The 19,491-nt window shown below is 46.4% G+C and overlaps 1 protein-coding gene and 1 long non-coding RNA gene across 5 annotated transcripts in view; one reads left to right on the top strand and one right to left on the bottom strand.

The window, feature by feature from the left end:
- The window catches only part of LOC110496231 (uncharacterized), a 49,736-nt gene extending 35,061 nt beyond the window's left edge, over positions 1 to 14,675 (top strand). For all 4 annotated transcript variants that reach the window (XM_036952794.2, XM_036952793.2, XM_036952792.2 and 1 more), the window contains 17 exons: positions 100 to 153; positions 263 to 370; positions 473 to 526; positions 735 to 788; positions 1,315 to 1,368; positions 1,528 to 1,581; positions 1,752 to 1,859; positions 2,157 to 2,210; positions 2,696 to 2,857; positions 5,000 to 5,053; positions 5,317 to 5,352; positions 8,094 to 8,147; positions 9,849 to 10,134; positions 10,417 to 10,529; positions 10,638 to 10,706; positions 10,985 to 11,221; positions 11,630 to 14,675. In XM_036952794.2, the coding sequence (XP_036808689.1) occupies positions 100 to 153; positions 263 to 370; positions 473 to 526; positions 735 to 788; positions 1,315 to 1,368; positions 1,528 to 1,581; positions 1,752 to 1,859; positions 2,157 to 2,210; positions 2,696 to 2,857; positions 5,000 to 5,053; positions 5,317 to 5,352; positions 8,094 to 8,147; positions 9,849 to 10,134; positions 10,417 to 10,529; positions 10,638 to 10,706; positions 10,985 to 11,221; positions 11,630 to 11,776 (1,698 nt within the window). In that variant the 3' untranslated portion in view covers positions 11,777 to 14,675. The remainder of the gene's footprint in view (positions 1 to 99; positions 154 to 262; positions 371 to 472; positions 527 to 734; positions 789 to 1,314; positions 1,369 to 1,527; positions 1,582 to 1,751; positions 1,860 to 2,156; positions 2,211 to 2,695; positions 2,858 to 4,999; positions 5,054 to 5,316; positions 5,353 to 8,093; positions 8,148 to 9,848; positions 10,135 to 10,416; positions 10,530 to 10,637; positions 10,707 to 10,984; positions 11,222 to 11,629) is intronic.
- On the bottom strand, positions 14,349 to 17,455 carry LOC118941159 (uncharacterized). The gene is made up of 4 exons (XR_005037474.2): positions 17,355 to 17,455; positions 15,393 to 15,435; positions 15,205 to 15,284; positions 14,349 to 15,088 (listed from the first exon to the last, which is right to left on the bottom strand). It is a non-coding gene; the product is annotated as an uncharacterized LOC118941159 (long non-coding RNA).
- Positions 17,456 to 19,491: the final 2,036 nt, after the last annotated feature.

The following is a 19,491-nucleotide window of genomic DNA, read 5'->3' as shown; positions in this document are numbered from 1 at the left end:
CGTAAATTCACACGAACTTGATTGAAATGCTCCGTTGTAATCATCAGAGTATGCGTTTGTGTGTACACGTTCTGAGAACTGAAAACGTTGTGTTGACAGGGAGAGCCTGGCGAAGCCGGACCACCTGGAATCGGAGGAGAGCCAGGAAAGAAAGTGAGACATAGATCTTTTGGTTCTACTGTATTGTCCCGTACGCACGTATTTTGTTTCTATACATGGGATGCATTGCACGGCGAGTGACAGTGTTGTTGTCCAATGGCAGGGCCCACGTGGAGAACACGGAGACAAGGGAGAGGCGGGACAACCTGGTACCTCTGGCCCTGCTGGTGGAAGAGGAGGCCCTGGAGACGACGGACCCAAGGGAAACCCTGTACGTCAAATATACTCAACAGATAAATCTAGTAATACAACTTGTACTGACCACACTAGATGTTTCAGTGTCTGACGTTATGCCATTGTGTCTCTCTCCTAGGGCCCTGTTGGTTTCCCAGGCGACCCCGGGCCCCCTGGTGAACTCGGCCCCAGAGTGAGTATCTAAAACGCTCGTCACGCACGTTTCATTTGATCTGTTTTGTTGTGGTGAGACAGATATTCCAATTTGTGTGTTTGTAGCGTTTCATACCGCTGGTGTATCTATGAATGAGTGTCTTGTTCTATCAACAAACCCCAGGAAGTATCTACTCTTAACGCCGTCGTAGCAACGGCCACATCTCTGATAACTCTGTCTTCTTTAGGGTCAGGACGGAGCAAAGGGAGAGAGAGGAGAGGACGGTGAACAAGGACAAGCTGTAGGTGGCCTCGTACTCCAGCGTCTATTTCATTTCCTTCCTTCGCTGTTGCTATAGTTACGACATGGGCTCTTCTCCAGGACTCTCCTTCACCAAGTGCTTTGATGAATTTGATGTTACTGGGTCATACATTGTCTGTTCAACGATCGCTCCTGTGCGAAATGGCTCCCTGCAGCAATTCAAGAGTAGTGCTTGTAATGTCGAGCACATCCTCTTAAGATGTTCCCAGAGTTTAGGGGACATTGTGGCCATAAGCATGCAAATCCACAAATCTAAACCACCTCAGTTCAAGCCCGTGATAAGTGTATTTTCCATCTTGAAGCACCTGTTGAAACATAAGATGGCACTGCGAGGTTAAAGTTCATGTCCTCCCTGGCAGATCGCCCTTAAGGCCCGTCGAGAATGTAGATTATTATGCAACTTCAAAAAAACAGCTACCCGTGTGTATATTTAGGTTCAGTTCTTTATAGTTAATATTGACCCCTTGCAGGTCACTGAAGTGTTCTAATCATACTCTCTGCTGTAGGGATCTCCTGGACCCACTGGTGAGAACGGGCCTCCTGGAGGACCAGGAAAGAGGGTAAGGTCGTTCACCCGCACCAGGCCACACCGCAACTATCATCCACAGTCATATCTGTTGGTTTTCAATGTGTTATGTTTGATAGATGCTACAGGTGGCCTATAACCAATCATAGAAACGTCATGACGTTGATAATATTACACATCGCTTCTTTCCCAGGGTCTTGCTGGAACGAGAGGACCAGAGGGACGACAGGGAGAGAAGGGAACTAAGGTAAGAGTTCAAAGGTCATCGTTCAGTGTGTTGGCACTGGCAGTTAACCCTGTGGATCGTTATCTATCCTAGTGAGTCACAGGCCATGCCAGACAGACCTGAAACCAAATGTACATAGCTCTCTCTGCTGTCAATGTGTGATGGGGTTTTTTCTCTCTCTTTTTTTCCAGGGAGATCCAGGTGCCAACGGACCTCCAGGAAAGACAGGCCCCGTCGGACCTCAGGGTCAACCAGGAAAACCAGGAACTGAGGGTCTGAGAGGACTCCCTGGATCAGTGGTGAGGGAGATGAGCCCACTCTTCCATGGACAGACTAGGCTATTCAGTCTGTGGTTCAGTCTACTGCTCTAGAGTCTGTCTGTCTGTCTGTCTCTGTTTGTCTGTCTGCCAGTCTGTCTGCCAGTCTGTCTGCCAGTCTGTCTGCCAGTCTGTCTGCCAGTCTGTCTGCCAGTCTGTCTGCCAGTTTGCTCTATAGGGCCTAATTTAGGCTCCTCACTACTACCATGAGCTTAACCCCAGTGTAACGGAGCTGTTTGATGTGTTTGTCACTAACTTGCTTCTGATGATCTCTTCAAGGGCGAGCAGGGTTCTCCGGGCCTTTCCGGCCAGAAGGGACCTCCCGGACCGCTGGTGAGATAAGACACTGATATGTACATTAATATATCTATAATAGATTGTATCTTCCACACTGTGTTGATATTTTGGCATACAGGGCTATATTGATGCTTCAAGTGAATATACTCACATCCTTACTCTGTAAAGCTGCAGTACCATCTCACTCAATTCAATTCAATTCAAGGGCTTTATTGGCATGGGAAACATGTGTTAACATTGCCAAAGCAAGTGAGATAGATAATATATAAAGTGAATATATAAAGTGAAATAAACAATAAAAATTAACAGTAAACATTACACATATACATTACACATTATATATACAGTGTTTTAACAATGTACAAATGGTAAAGGACACAAGATAAAATAAATAAGCATAAATATGGGTTGTATTTACAATGGTGTGTGTTCTTCACTGGTTGCCCTTTTCTCGTGGCAACAGGTCACAAATCTTGCTGCTGTGATCACTCTCTCTCTATCTCTCTCTCTCTCTCTTCAAGGGACCGCCAGGTTTGCCAGGACTGCGCGGCGAGGGCGGTGACAAGGGAGAGAAGGGCCACTCGGGTCTGATTGGTCTGATTGGGCCCACCGGAGAGCAGGGAGAGAAGGGAGACAGGGGACTGCCAGGGCCACAGGGGACACACGGATCCAAGGGAGAGACTGTGAGTGACACCTGTCTCTCCTTAGCTGACATTATAGAGCTTTGAAAGAAAGGTCGCTGGTTCGAATCCCGAGCCGACTAGGTCCAAAATCTGTCGATGTGGCCTTGAGCAAGGCACTTAGCCCTAATTGCTCCTCTATGTCACTCTAAGAGCGTCTGCTAAATGACTCAAATGTAAAGATACTGTATATTTTCTCTAAGGATACACACACACACACACACACACACACACACACACACACACACACACACACACACACACACACACACACACACACTGGAAATAATGTTATTCTGTCAGTATGTCACATCCCTATTGAACATGTCTGATCACGCTTTCCATAGCCGATGTGAGCAAGACCTTTAAACAGATCAACATTCACAAGGCCGCGGGGCCATACGGATTACCAGGGCTTGTACTCAGAGCATGCACGGACCAACTGTCAAGTCGCTTCACTGACATTTTCACCCTCTCCCTGACCGAGTCTGTAATACCCACGTTTTAAGCAGACCAACATAGTCCCTGCGCCCAAGAATGCAAAGGTAACCTGCCTAAATGACTACCGCCCCGTAGCATTCACGACGGTAGCCATGAAGTGCTTTGAAAGGCTGGTTATGGCTCACATCAACACCATCATCCCGGAAACCCTAGACTCCCTCTAATTCGCATACCGCCTCAACAGATCCACAGATGACGCAATCTCAATCGCACTCCACACTGCCCTTTCCCACCTGGATAAAATGAACACCTATGTGAGAATGCTGCTCATTGACTACAGCTCAACGTTCAACACCATAGTGCCCACAAAGCTCATCACTAAGGTAAGGACCCTGGGACTAAACACCTCCTTGTGTAACTGGATCCTGGACTTCCTGACGGGCCACCCACAAGTGGGGCGGCACACAATTGGGCCAGCGTCGTCCGGATTAGAGTTTGGCCAGGGTAGGCTGTCATTGTAAATAAGAATTTGTTCTTAACTGACTTGCCTAGTTAAATAACGGTTAAGTAAAATAAATAAATAAAAATGTGGTAAAGATAGGCAACAACACATCTGCCACGCTGATTCTCAACACGGGGGCCCCTCGGGAGTGCGTGCTCAGTCCCCTCCTGTACTCCCTGTTCACCCACGACTGCGTGGCCAGGCACGACACCAACACCATTAAGTTTGCTCTGATCTGATCTGGGACTACAGGAAAAGGAGGGCCGAACAGGCCCCCATTAACATTGACAGAGCTGAGGTGGAGCGGGTCAAATGTTTAAAGTTCCTTGGTGTCCACATCATCAACAAACTATCATGGTCCAAACACACCAAGACAGTCGTGAAGCGGGCACGACAACACCTATTCCCCCTCAGGAGACTGAAAATATTTGACATGGGTCCTCAGACCCTCAAAAAGTTCTACAGCTGCACCATCGAGAGCAACCTGACCGGTTGCATCTCCGCCTGGTGTGGCAACTGCTCGGCATCCGGCTGTAATGCGCTACAGGGGGTATTGCGTATGGCCTAGTACATCACTGGGGCCAAGCCTCCTGCCATCCAGGACCTATATACCAGGCGGTGTCAGAAGAAGGATAAAAAAATATCAAAGACTCCAGTCACCCAAGTCATGGACTGTTCTCTCTGCTACCGCACGGCATGCAGTACCAGAGCACCAAGTCTAGGTCCAAAATGCTCCTTAACAGCTTCTACCCCCAAGCCATAAGACTGCTGAACAATGAATCAAATGGCCACCGGGACTATTTACATTGACCCCCACCCCACTTTGTTTTTACACTGCTGCTACTCGCTGTTATTATCAATACATAGTCACTACCCCTAGCCTACATGTACAAATTACCTCGACTAACCAGTACCGCCGCACATTTACGGTACCGGTACCCCCTGCATATAGCCTCCTTATTGTTATGTAATTATGTAATTATATTATGTTACTTGTTTTATTTTACTTTTAGTTTATTTAGTCAATACTTTCTTAACTATATTTCTTGATCTGCATTGTTGGTTAAGGGCTTGTAAGTAAGCATTTCACGGTAAGGTTCGGCTCAATTGCCAAACAAAATTGGATTTGATTTGTATTCTATGTCACCCTTCAACAACAGTTTAATGCTGATGAATTTGTTGTGTGTTGACTGTGTTTTTAGGGTGTTTCTGGAGGCACTGGGCCCATCGGTCCTGGTGGCCCTGCTGGTATGCCCGTGAGTACAGGTTCTACATCCTGGTTCTTTCATCAGTATATCATGTAACATCCTCTATTAACACTGTGGTATTCTTAAAACAGAACCTGTAACATAGGAAGATGTCAGCATTTATGTATCCATGCCTTTTATACTTTACATAACTCTGTTATGTCACTAGTAGTTACATTCTCCTTTTTTCAATGCTTTTATAACGGTGGTATAATGGTAATACTTATATTCTATTGAATGATAATCATTAATTTCCTGTTCCTCTTCCACAGGGTCCCGAAGGTGTGAAGGGAGCTAAGGGTGCTACAGTGAGTAGAACCCCTTCCTCAAACACTCTTTGTAGTGTACTATCTGCTTCAATATTATAATGCGTATTGAGTCCCATGTGCAGCGTATTGAGTCCTGTGTGCAGCGTATTGAGTCCCGTGTGCAGCGTATTGAGTCCCGTGTGCCGCGTATTGAGTCCCATGTGCAGCGTATTGAGTCCCTTGTGCAGTGTATTGAGTCCCATGTGCAGCGTATTGAGTCCCGTGTGCAGTGTATTGAGTCCCATGTGCAGCGTATTGAGTCCCGTGTGCAGCGTATTGAGTCCCGTGTGCAGCGTATTGAGTCCCATGTGCAGTGTATTGAGTCCCATGTGCAGCGTATTGAGTCCCGTGTGCAGCGTATTGAGTCCCGTGTGCAGCGTATTGAGTCCCATGTGCAGCGTATTGAGTCCCATGTGCAGCGTATTGAGTCCCATGTGCCGCGTATTGAGTCCCATGTGCAGCGTATTGAGTCCCATGTGCCGCGTATTGAGTCCCATGTGCAGCGTATTGAGTCCCGTGTGCAGCGTATTGAGTCCCGTGTGCAGCGTATTGAGTCCCATGTGCAGCGTATTGAGTCCCGTGTGCAGCGTATTGAGTCCCGTGTGCAGCGTATTGAGTCCCATGTGCAGCGTATTGAGTCCCATGTGCAGCGTATTGAGTCCCATGTGCCGCGTATTGAGTCCCGTGTGCAGCGTATTGAGTCCCATGTGCCGCATATTGAGTCCCGTGTGCCATGTATTGAGTCTCGTGTGCCGCGTATTGAGTCCCTTGTGCTGTGTATTGAGTCCCGTGTGCAGTGAATTGATTCCCGTGTGCCGTGTATTGAGTCCCGTGTGCCGTGTATGGAGTGCCGTGCATGGAGTCCCATGTGCCGTGTATTGAGTCCCGTGTGCAGTGTATTGAGTCCTGTGTGCCGTGTATGGAGTCCCATGTGTAGTGTATTGAGTCCCGTGTGCCGTGTATGGAGTCCCGTGTGCGGTGTATTGAGTCCCATGTGTAGTGTATTGTGTCCCATGTGCAGTGTATTGAGTCCCGTGTGCAGTGTATTGAGTCCCGTGTGCCGTGTATGGAGTCCCGTGTGCAGTGTATTGAGTCCCGTGTGCAGTGTATTGAGTCCCGTGTGCAGTGTATTGAGTCCCATGTGCCGTGTATGGAGTCCCATGTGCCACGTATTGAGTCCCGTGTGTGGAGTATTGAGTCCCATGTGCAGTGTATTGAGTCCCGTGTGCCGTGTATGGAGTCCCATGTGCCGTGTATGGAGTCCCGTGTACAGTGTATTGAGTCCCGTGTGCAGTGTATTGAGTCCCGTGTGCAGTGTATTGAGTCCCATGTGCCGTGTATGGAGTCCCATGTGCCGCGTATTGAGTCCCGTGTGTGGAGTATTGAGTCCCATGTGCAGTGTATTGAGTCCAGTGTGCTGTGTATGGAGTCCCATGTGCCGCGTATTGAGTCCCGTGTGCAGTGTATTGAGTCCCGTGTGCAGTGTATTGAGTCCCGTGTGCAGTGTATTGAGTCCCGTGTGCAGTGTATTGAGTCCCATGTGCCGTGTATGGAGTCCCATGTGCCGCGTATTGAGTCCCGTGTGCAGTGTATTGAGTCCCGTGTGCAGTGTATTGAGTCCCGTGTGCAGTGTATTGAGTCCCGTGTGCCGTGTATTGAGTCCCGTGTGCCACGTATTAAATCCCTTGTGCAGCGTATTGAGTCCCATGTGCAGTGTATTGAGTCCCGTGTGCAGTGTATTGAGTCCCGTGTGCAGTGTATTGAGTCCCGTGTGCAGTGTATTGAGTCCCGTGTGCAGTGTATTGAGTCCCATGTGCAGTGTATTGAGTCCCGTGTGCAGTGTTTTGAGTCCCGTGTGCAGTGTATTGAGTCCCGTGTGCGGTGTATTGAGTCCCGTGTGCGGTGTATGGAGTCCCGTGTGCCGTGTATGGAGTCCCGTGTGCCGTGTATGGAGTCCCGTGTGCCGTGTATGGAGTCCCGTGTGCGGTGTATTGAGTCCCGTGTGCGGTGTATTGAGTCACGTGTGCGGTGTATTGAGTCCCGTGTGCGGTGTATTGAGTCCCGTGTGCGGTGTATTGAGTCCCGTGTGCGGTGTATTGAGTCCCGTGTGCGGTGTATTGAGTCCCGTGCGGTGTATTGAGTCCCGTGTGTGGTGTATTGAGTACTGTGTGCGGTGTATTGAGTCCCGTGTGCGGTGTATTGAGTCCCGTGTGCGGTGTATTGAGTCCCGCGTGCAGCGTATTGAGTCCCGCGTGCAGCGTATTGAGTCCCGTGTGCAGCGTATTGAGTCCCGTGTGCAGCGTATTGAGTCCCGTGTGCAGCGTATTGAGTCCCGTGTGCAGCGTATTGAGTCCCTTGTGGAGTGTATTGAGTCCCGTGTGCTGTGTATTGAGTCCCGTGTGCGGTGTATTGAGTCCCGTGTGCGGTGTATTGAGTCCCGTGTGCGGTGTATTGAGTCCCGTGTGCGGTGTATTGAGTCCCGTGTGCGGTGTATTGAGTCCCGTGTGCGGTGTATTGAGTCCCGTGTGCGGTGTATTGAGTCCCGTGTGCGGTGTATTGAGTCCCGTGTGCGGTGTATTGAGTCCCGTGTGCGGTGTATTGAGTCCCGTGTGCGGTGTATTGAGTCCCGTGTGCGGTGTATTGAGTTCCGTGTGCAGCGTATTGAGTCCCTTGTGCAGCGTATTGAGTTCCGTGTGCGGTGTATTGTTTAATCTCTAATGCCTCCTGTTTCTGTGTTCCAGGGAGGAGCTGGTCCCAAGGGAGAGAAGGGTGTCTCAGGACCCCCCGGACCTCCAGTGAGTACCCATCCTTTGCGTAATCGGTTTATTCCATGAAACCAATTAAATACTTGGATTTTACACCCATTTTTCAGTTTCGTCCAGTCTAGATCTATGTGCAGTTGCTTACATCATTTTAGAGCATAACATCTATCTGCAGTATCTACATCTATCTGCAGTATCTACATCTATCTACATCTATCTGCATTCGGAAAGTATTCAGACCCCTTGACTTTTTCCACATTTTGTTACGTTACAGCCTTCTTCTAAAATGTATTAAATTGTTTTTTTTCCCCTCATCAATTTACACACAATACCCCATAATGACAAAATAAAAGAAAATATATCACATTTATTTTGTTGAAGAACCTTTGGCAGCTATTACAGCCTCGAGTATTCTTGGGTATGATGCTACAAGCTTGGCACACCAGTATTTGGGGAGTTTCACCCATTCTTCTCCGCAGATCCTCTCAAGCTCTGTTAGGTTGGATGGGGAGTGTTGCTGCACAGCTGTCTCTCCAGAGATCTTTGATCGGGTTCTGGCTCTGGCTGGGCCACTCAAGGATATTCAGAGACTTGTCCCCAAATCAGTCCTGCATTGTCTTGGCTGTGTGTTTAGGTTTGTTGTCCTGTTGGAAGGTGAACCTTCACCCCAGTCTGAGGCCCTGAGCGCTCTGGAACAGGTTTTTATCAAGGATCTCTCTGTGCTTTGCTCTATTCATCTTTCCCTCAATCCTGACTGGTCTTCCAGGTCCTGCCACTGAAAAACATCCCCACAGTATGATGCTGCCACCACCATGCTTCACCGTAGGGATAGTGCCAGGTTTCCTCCAGACATGACGCTTGGCATTCAGGCCAAAGAGTTCAATCTTGGTTTCATCCGACCAGAGAATCTTGTTTCTCATGGTCTGAGAGTCCTTTAAGTGCCTTTTGGCAAACTCAAAGCAGGTTGTCATGTGCGTTTTACTGAGGAGTGACTTCCGTCTGGCCATTCTACCATAAAGGCCTGATTGGTTGAGTGCTGCAGAGATGGTTGTCCTTCTGGAAGGTTCTCCCATCTCTACAGAGGAACTCTGGAGCTCTGTCAGATTGACCATCGGGTTCTTGGTCACCTCCCTGATGAAGGCCCTTCTCCCCCGATTGCTCAGTTTGGCCGGGCTGCCAGTTCTGGGAAGAGTCTTGGTGGTTCAAAACCTCTTCCAATTAAGAATGATGGAGGCCACTGTGTTCTTGGGGAGCTTCAATGCTGCAGAAATGTTTTGGTACCCTTCCCCAGATCTGTGCCTCGACACAATCCTGTCTCGGAGCTCGACGGACAATTCTTTCGACCTCATGGCTTGGTATATGCTCTGACATGCACCTGAGCTCAATGTTGAGTCTCATAGCAAAGGGCCTGAATACTTATGCAAATAAGGTATTTCTGTTTTTTTTTTTGTACATTTACAAACATTTCTACAAACCTGTTTTTGCTTTGTCAATGTGGGTTATTGTGTGTAGATTGATGGGTGGGGGGGAATGATTTAAGCCATTTTAGAACAAGGCTGTAACGCAACAAAATGTGGAAGAAGTCAAGGGATCTGAATACTTTCTGAATGCACTGTACGTGTATTCAAAGTTTTCAGTTCAAACATAAATAAGTTCATTGTTTCATAAACCTATAAATCTCATTAATCATTATCAACCAATAATAATCTTTCTCTGTGATCCTCCTCCAATCAGGGTCCTCCAGGCGAAGTCATCCAGCCAATGCCCATCCAAATCTCCAAGAAGTCCAAGCGCTCCATCGACGCCAGCCGGATGCTGTCTGAGACAGACGCAGAGTCGGCTGCAGCCGACGCCACCGGCACAGAGTTCCTGACAGGCAGTGAGGGCATGGAGGAGATCTTCGGCTCACTGAACTCGCTGAGACAGGAGATTGAGACCATGCGCTTCCCTCTGGGCACCAAGGACAGCCCCGCACGCACCTGCCAGGACCTCAAACTCAGCCAGCCAGAGCTCAAGGACGGTACGACGCTTTCAGGCGTAAAACTATTCACAAAAAAATTTGTCAATTCTGACTTTACACTGGTATTTTATTTTAGAGACAGAGGAACTCTTACAAAGACATTTGAGGTTCACTTTTAACTAAAGTGTACGGGCCCGGGCTGGGTTTCTACTAAGCTAATATACACAATTGTTTTAAAAATCTATCTGCAATATTAAAGCTCATCACCCCCTAAAAAAAAAAAAAGCATTTTGAATTTCTTGGTGTTTAAATCGTGCCTTATCTCTCTGCTCCCCCCTGTAGGAGAGTACTGGATCGACCCCAACCAGGGTTGCTCTCGCGACTCTCTCAAGGTGTTCTGCAACTTCACCGCTGGTGGGGAGACGTGTCTGTACCCCAGCAAGAGCGTGGACACGGTGAGAAGAGAGACTGAGCTCATCAGTCAATCATGTACACACTAACTCTACCCTGAAGGAGCTGTGTTTAAACATCTACACATCTCATTGTCTCTATTTCTCTCCTAGGTTAAGCTCAACTCTTGGACCACGGAGAAACCGGGCTCCTGGTACAGTGAGTTTGCAACTGGCAGCAAGGTTAGTATGGGTTCATCACACCACTGTGCAGAATCCCAGGGGGACATTCATTATGGTCCATATGTGTGTAATGTTTGACCTGGTTATCAACAAATGCGTGAAGATAAAGGTCAATCAGAAAAATGATCAATGCATTATCATAACGCTCCGTCGATAAGGAAAGTGTTTATTATGTCAGGTGGACATATCCAACTCTCTGCTTATAATAGAGTTCACCTCTACCAGCTTCGTCAGAGTTTATATCTCATGGGATATCTTCTCCCCCCCCCCCCCCCCAGCTTTCGTACGTGGACTCTAATGGCGAGCCGATCGGCGTGGTCCAGTTGGGCTTCCTGCGGTTGCTGAGTGTCCAGGCCCGCCAGAATTTCACCTATCACTGCCACCGCTCTGTGGCCTGGGCCGACCGCACTGCCAATAACGGCCACAAGAGGGCACTGCACTTCCAGGGCGCCAACGATGAGGACCTCAGCTACGAGACCAGCCCATACATCAAGGCCCTGGTCGACGGCTGCTCTGTGAGTCTTATTGAATTGGTTTATTTAAACAGCGTGGTTCACTCAGTAACAATTGGCAGTGTTTTTCAGGGAGTCATGGGAACCAAAAGTAATCTCTCTAGCTTACTCACCTCTCTAAGAAACCTGAGATTTTATAGGGTGTCTGGGGGTATACCCCCCCTTATTTTATTTTTTTAAAGGAACATTTGTCAGAATTCTCTAAATGTTGCTCTATTTTCAATCTGATGTAGGCTAATTTAATATTTTTCATCAGCAGTCAATAAGAACAAATGCCCATACAAAAAGTATTACAATGGAACTATATTTTTTCCATTACACACAATAAAAGTGAAGTATCAAATCCTAGGCAGATACCCTTGCCTCAGATGTAGTGATCTCACCCGTCTCTCTGTTTCTGTCTGTCTGCAGTATCGTAAGGGCTTCGACAGGACAGTGGTGGAGGTGAACACGCCCCAGGTGGAGCAGCTTCCTCTGCGGGACCTCAAGATCACAGACTTTGGGGAGAGCAACCAGAAATTTGGCTTTGAAGTGGGACCTGTCTGTTTCATGGGCTAACACACCGTATAGAGAAATGAGAAACACAAACACATATAGAATATACACTTACAATGATGCACACACACACACACTCTGTCATACACACACACTCTGTCACATACACACTCATGCACTTAACACAAACATTGACACAATTGCATAGACATGGCAATATACAGTACATGCCCAGTAATTTGTCAGGATATCAAGCACACACACACACACATACACACACACACACATATATACACACACATATATACACACACATACACACACACACACACATATATACACACACACACACACACACACACACACACACACACACACACACACACACACACACACACACACACACACACACACACACACACACACACACACACACACACACACACACAGTTGTGAAACGGACATGCACTCACTCAAGTGTATGCCCAGGGGAAAACATCTCCCAAATAGAAATGGACGACAAGAGAAAAGTAGAACGCAAACATTCTCGCGAAGAGGAGACCAAAGATCGATTGCAAGAATGAGAGATGGCGTTCAGACCGTCAACAGAATAAAACAGTGTTCTTTTCCAACGAACAGCTGGGTCAAAGACCCGTCTCCTCCTTCCGTACACGCCAGAGCCCCCTGTCGCGGACCCCCCCTCTCACTCCTCTCTCCTTCCCGCTGTCTCTCTACCGAGTTGTCTCAGCCACTCTACCTCTCTGCTTCGCCCTCACCACACACTTGTACCTCTCCTGCATCCAAGCCCCACCCCATCCTACGCCTCATTTTCCGCCTCGCCGCATTAAGGGGACACCAACGAAGGAACGGGAGTTCCACGAAGGCCTGACGGTTCAGAGACGACCAGGAAAGTCTACTGTACGTCCATGTTGTCTAGCTAAGTGAATTTTCTCCATCTCCACCAGTGAAATTCTATACCAAAGAAACCAACTATACCAGCCTAACATGACAGTTACACTAAATCAGGTCAAATATAATGCAGGCGGATGAGTCGAAACTTTAAGGTGCTTTGTGGAGATGGAAGCAGATCTGTGACATCTCTAGCTTTACCGCGGCTCTAACCTTAAGGTGTGACTATGAGCAGCCCTTTACTCAATACTGTAGTAATATAGTCCTAACAGCAACGTACTGTCTCTGAGCTGCATGGCTGTTTATTTTGGGGCCAGTAATGTTGCATGCAATGGGACGGAAGGGTGTCTATGCCTTCTCCAAGGCCCAATGAATCAAAAGCCATGAACCTTGTAAATTGTACTGAACGTGACGTGTGGAACATTTATTTGTAATCAATGTTACAACTGTCACAGACAGTCCAGAACTGTAGTTCCTAGACAAGCGAATGGGCCAGAATGCCATCAAACCAGTCTAGTACTTACAGGTCTGGAATTTCATTGCTGTTTCATGTATAACACAGGGTTACATACCAGGATTTGTGACATTCCGTCTCTTTTCAAGCAGGGAAGGTATCAGGGTTAAATATGTATATGAGCTGAATAGATGACGACCAAACGTTCTCTCTTACAGCGGTGAATAAATGCTTGCTTTCAAAAAACTGTGGCACGGTGCTAATTATACCAAAGCGTTAATATATTCAGCGTGAATAATTCAAGTTTTTTCTCCATCACAGCCGCACGATGTCGTCACCAGTTCTCCTACTGGAAATGTGCAATCGAATCCATTTGTACAGACATAGTGATATTCTATTGTATTTATTGAAAACAAAACAGGGTGCTTCAAACAACGACAAAACCAAATATGACAGTCGAATGTGGTATTTCATTTTGTATTTATTTCCTGTAGTCCTCACTTGGCAGTCTTAAAACAATTAAATACATATTAAACTAACAATAAACCGAGTTATCTGTACACCCCCCCTTTGGTCTATGAATGTCAACAGTTCTGGTGGGGGTGGGGGGGAGAACATATGTGGCCATATCTCATTGTAACCATTTAGCATTCATCGACTGTACTGTGCTGTTATGATTGCTTCTACTGTAATGATTAAATGGTGACTCTCCATTGCGGTTTGCCACTGCTTGGCTGAGCTGTGCTGCAGGAGTATGGCGAGGGCGACAGACACCAGGATTCTACGGTTGTGAGAATACAGCGGGCAGGGGACAGCTAGCGGGAGGGATGGAAGATTCTAGCAACCACGTGGACAAATATTACAAAGATTTTGTTTCGAAGTGATGTAATGTGGCTATGGGGTTGTATATCATTATGGGTATTTTGGTTTGTGTGTTTTGGTTCGTTTTCCTTTTGACATTGCAGAGAAGGGGGGGGATTGACAAACTAAAACCTGAGGTGATTCGCGAGAGAAAATTACATCGATAGTTTGTTGTTGTTAAAGACAAACAAATATTTCAACAAAATATGGTGCTGAAAAGACAAAAAGTATTATTTTATAATGTAAGTAATTTTAAATGTTTTGTTTCTGTAATATATCATCTTTTTAAAAATAGCTTCTTGACTCCCTTGTGTTTTTTTCCTCGTCCCCTCCGTTTCATCCTCTCTCAACTGGCTGGTGTTGCATGTTACCCAGAGCTACACTATAGCTAGTCATTATTTTATTTCTCTCTTCATTCTGCATACAGCAGGTCAGACAGCTGAATATAACCACATCATTCACAATCTCCAGTGAACTGACCACCAGAATCAGTCAGATCCCAACCTTATTTCCACTAGATCACCTCACCAGCCCCCCCCCCCCCCAACTTCTAGTGTTTACACCTGTTTGGTTCTGATCTATGGCTGGCACCCTCTCTTTTCCCCTCTACTGTCCAGTGCTCAGTGTTTTCCTTCTCTGTTTTCTGTTAGTTTTTGTTTTGCTTTAGTTTCACTGTTTCATTGTTCTTGGCTTGTTGTTTTCTGTTCAACGTCTCCAATTAAACCACATGCCAACGCATTTTCTCTGTGTGCACACTGTATTCGTGTGTCTTTGTACGTGTGGCGTCGGTCTTTCCTGTTTTCAAACATCTAAATCCAACTGTGTTAGTAATGACTGTTATAAGTTTTAAAATTATAGTAACCTCACATAAATGTAGAGGGTTAAGAGACGTAACTCGGTTAAATTGGGAAAGCACTCAACTCTGTCTCGTGAACTCTCGCCACAAAAGTTACACAGGTTTTAATTTATTGCACAATCACATTTACACTAAGATATTGACTAGATTTACAAAACAAGATTGATCCCCAATCGGTTGTATTATTATCACACGCAAAGGCACAGTGTGAACGTTGAATACATATACAATTACTGGACCTAGATGGGATCTTCATGAGGATGACGGAAAGTTGTCTCAGCCAATGAAAAGGCCTCTGAAGATGAGAAGAAGAAGGAAAAAAAATGTGGTAACAGGACAGCGGCGGGTAACGTAAAAGGCATTTACTGTTAAACATGAACCATTATAATGTATTGCAGGTGGGTCCATTACCTGCTACTTCAACACTGGTTCCAGTGATTTAGCCAGAGTCCTCTACTGGGAATGTGTGTTAGGATCCATCAGCTTCCTCTCTACACAGAGAGGGAGAAGGGTTAGGTTTTACAGCTTGACTATAGAAAGGTACAGAGTTCGGCATTTGTGGTGTGATCTATAGCATAGAGGGTATACGGTATCCCTACCTGCAGGCTCTCCCATCCTCCCCAGGGGCACCATGGACGTAAGCTGCAGACAAAACAAAACACAGCAAGTTAAATACACACTTCTATACAACAACAAAACAGTTCAGGGGGTTACTTTCTATATCTGATATAAAAAAGGAGAACTCAGTCATAGCTGACTGATTCATTTCTCAGACACTTTATCAGTCATGGGTGTGGTTATGAACCCTGGTAAACAGTTACACCGGCTCCCAAATCTGGAGAAAGAGAGAAGTTATAGATCATATCCACCCTGGACCCGGTTCCCCAAACACATCCCATACTTCTATCCACCCTGGACCCGGTTCCCCAAACACATCCCATACTTCTATCCACCCTGGACCCGGTTCCCCAAACACATCCCATACTTCTATCCACCCTGGACCCGGTTCCCCAAATACATCCCAAACTTCTATCCACCCTGGGCCTGGTTCCCCAAACACATCCCATACTTCAATCCACCCTGGACCTGTTTCTCCAAACACATCCCATACTTCAATTCACCCTGGACCCGTTTCTCCAAACACATCCCATACTTCAATCCACCCTGGACCCGTCTCCCCAAACACATCCCAAACTTCAATCCACCCTGGACCCGGTTCTCCAAACACATCCCATACTTCTATCCACCCTGGACCCGGTTCTCCAAACACATCCCATACTTCTATCCACCCTGGGCCCGTCTCCCCAAACACATCCCATACTTCTATCCACCCTGGGCCTGGTTCCCCAAACACATCCCATACTTCTATCCACCCTGGGCCCGTCTCCCCAAACACATCCCATACTTCTATCCACCCTGGACCCGTTTCTCCAAACACATCCCATACTTCAATTCACCCTGGACCCGTTTCTCCAAACACATCCCATACCTCAATCCACCCTGGACCCGTTTCTCCAAACACATCCCATACCTCAATCCACCCTGGACCCGGTTCTCCAAACACACCTTAAAGACTAAGTTCATTAGAACCCTCATAGGAGCATCGTTGAATCTCCGAGCTGTTTCCCAAAACAATCGTCACTGAAGTTGCCCTCTAAAACACTTGTTATCTACCGACTGCCTCAGACCACTCATAGAACAGATCAGTGGTTGTTGGATGCTTTCTTTGCCCCCTTCTGAGTCACTTTTAACACAGAGGATCTCCGCTAAACACACAATCAAGCGGTTTATTTTGTCTCTCTGTGACCGCCAACAACTTCAGGACGGAGTTGGCTACAAATACAACGTTGCCAATGTCTTTGCAATTGTTACAAACAAGCAACGGAAAGAAGAAGCTTCAAATGAAAACCGAGATGACGGCTTAAAAAAACAACATACAGTAGTAGGATTAAATGCTACACAGGCCTATATATTTTAATCAATTGAGTTCTATATTGCTAATTGTAGGCTCCGCTGTCTATAATTTCAGGATGGTTACAACATGTGCGCAATGATGTGCCAAATCTGTGATTAAGTTATTATAGTGTAAGCATTACAATAAGCCACCTCAATATTTGCAGCCATATAGGTGATAATATATCTCTAGGAGCTGATCCAACGTCAGTATTGTGGACTAATTCTAAGGTTAAGGTAAGATTTGAATGGAGAAAGCTGATCCGAGAGCAGCGCTGCCTTTCTTCCATCCTATCAGATGGACACATGCTCCAACAAAGTACTTAGCAAACTTTATTTCTGCCTGGCGTTTCATCGCTATCGGGAAATCGGGCTCTGCTCACTCCAGAGTGTTTAGAGCCTATTTAGCTTCTCTCTGTGGGTGAATGGGTCAATTTTGGGGTGTTGAAATCAAATGCAGGGTTGTGTTCAGTAGGGACAACACAGAAGAAAACTGCCCAAAAAGGGTAAGTAGCATCTCAAATTAATATGAAATGCACATTTTTGTTTCTGTTTCAAAACATTTTGTTACGGTTTGCCCTAATGAACACAACCAAGGTGTGCCTCACCTGCTCAGCTAGTTGGCTGCAGTTCTGGTCAGGCCCTCCACAACTGCTTTGGAAGCCTGTATGGAACAGGCGAGTAGTTCGCCTGTTCAATATTGCCCACCTGGTAACAGGCAGAAACACAAAGAGAAAATTAAAGAATGGCAGGAATGAATGTAAGTCTGTTGAAAACTAATGGCCTATGACTGGAGGGCCAATAGTTAAAATGTCAGACTTACCCACAATGCTGCCCACAGCAATGATGGAGCGTTTAGGAGCTCCACTGGCAACCAGAACCTTTCCAACAGCCTTAGTCAGGAGAAATGTAGCCTGGGAGATAGGGGGAAAGATAGAAGGATTTGTAGAATACGAGGGTAAGAAACACTATTTTAACTCTCCGATTTCAGGTCTATCAACATAAGTGTCACTGAACCTAAAGAGAGTATTTCTGTCTATAATAAATACCATTTGTGAGGAAAAACTCATTCTGATTGGCTGGGCCTGGCTCCCCAGTGGGTGTGCCTATGCCCTCCCAGGCCCATTCATGGCCGCACCCCTGCCCAGTCAGTCATGTGAAATCCATAGATTAGGGCCTAATTTATTTCAACTGACTGATTTCCTTCTATGAAATGGAACTCTTTGAAATGATTGCATGTTGTGTTTATATTTTTGTTCGGCATCAACAGATTCTGGTCAGGACAATAAGAACAAAGGGTCATACCTTTAGATGACTTGGGTAACCTTGTCAAAGTCCTCGTCCTCCATTTTCAGGGAGAAATCATCCCGAGTGACACCTGCAGCGTTCACACATACTGAGGGAGGCTGAAAGTACCGACACTGCATTCAGATTCCTTATGGCATTCAGTGACTCACTCACACAAAATGCCTCTTCCGATTCAGGCAATTTCTAACTTCTCGATCGTGTTGCTAAAGAACTGAGTGAAGTGCTTCAGGTCAAGTATCCAAAAACGTTACATGACTGACTCATTGTCCCAGTAGGAGACGCCAGCATAGGGTTTAGGATAAGGACTCTAAATTACACTAGTACACCCACTGAATTAGTCTGTGTGTCTGCACATATGTTTAATCACATGTATTCTTGTGAGTAGCTTCTCTTACACTCTCCCTTGATTGAAACATCCACAGCAGTAGTGATGTGGTCCTGCCCTTTGTGGCCATGGTTCAGGATGCCCAGGGCTGATTGGCTGACTCCTCTCTGATGTCTGCGACCACCACTGTGGCACCCTCAGAGGTTAATTGCTGGCATATGGCTTAGCCAATCCCACTGCCCCCTCCTGGAGACAATGAGTAGTGCAAACATGTAGGAGGCAATCTGCTGTAGCTCACTGCAGGCAAAGAGGGCTCTATGCGACTAACTTGGAAAATCTGTAAATTAGGTCTATAACAACGGGACTGATGCATTCTTTCTAGCTTGCTTCATGTCACCCGGGTGAAGGTTCTTGTAGGGTAAAATTGTTGTCTTCACCTTTGACCCAATGAGAGGGACACAGCTGTCTCATCTGGCAAAGGTGAAGACAACTGCATTTCTTGTCCAATGAAAATTGCCTACTATAAAGAAAACGAGTGTGTATGTTAAAGTTAACTTAAACGGGATATTGTCATTAAGGTTTCATTAGCCGTCTAAATCTGTTTGCTATGTTGCTCTTGAATTACCACGTGACAAAAAACATTTTCAAAGCAAACATGTTCACGAATGTCTGCAAGACGATACACTGTAACAGTGATGTCGCATAGTTGAAACAATGTTATAATGTTGCAATGTTACAAAGAACGTTCGCTACATTCTTGCACTGCAGCGAAATAAAACGATCGATGCCCAACAACTAACGTTAGCCCAAGGTTTAGCTACAACAACCACAAGATAGTGCGCCTAGATAAGCACATCTACCCTACAGAGAACTGCAGTTATATTTACCTACTTTACATAAGTATTAAGTTGCATATAAAGGCCGACGAGGCGTGAAAGACGACACTATCCCGTGATAACTGTCAACCTTGATATGAGCCGTGTTGTGGCCGGCATGAAGATAGAGTCGTTCTCTCTTGATCCAGGAGAGGGAGCCACAGGACAGGTTTTTGTTCGCGATCGTTTCTGTGACTCCTCTTCTTCTTCTGTTGGTTTTATGGTGAACTACAACCG

Source organism: Oncorhynchus mykiss, chromosome 18 (genome assembly GCF_057628025.1).
Source record: "Oncorhynchus mykiss isolate SJ-2025 chromosome 18, ASM5762802v1, whole genome shotgun sequence".
Taxonomy (NCBI): Eukaryota; Metazoa; Chordata; class Actinopteri; order Salmoniformes; family Salmonidae; genus Oncorhynchus; species Oncorhynchus mykiss.
The sequence above is the reverse complement of the archived record's forward strand: the minus strand, read 5'-3'. Positions and strand labels throughout refer to the sequence as shown.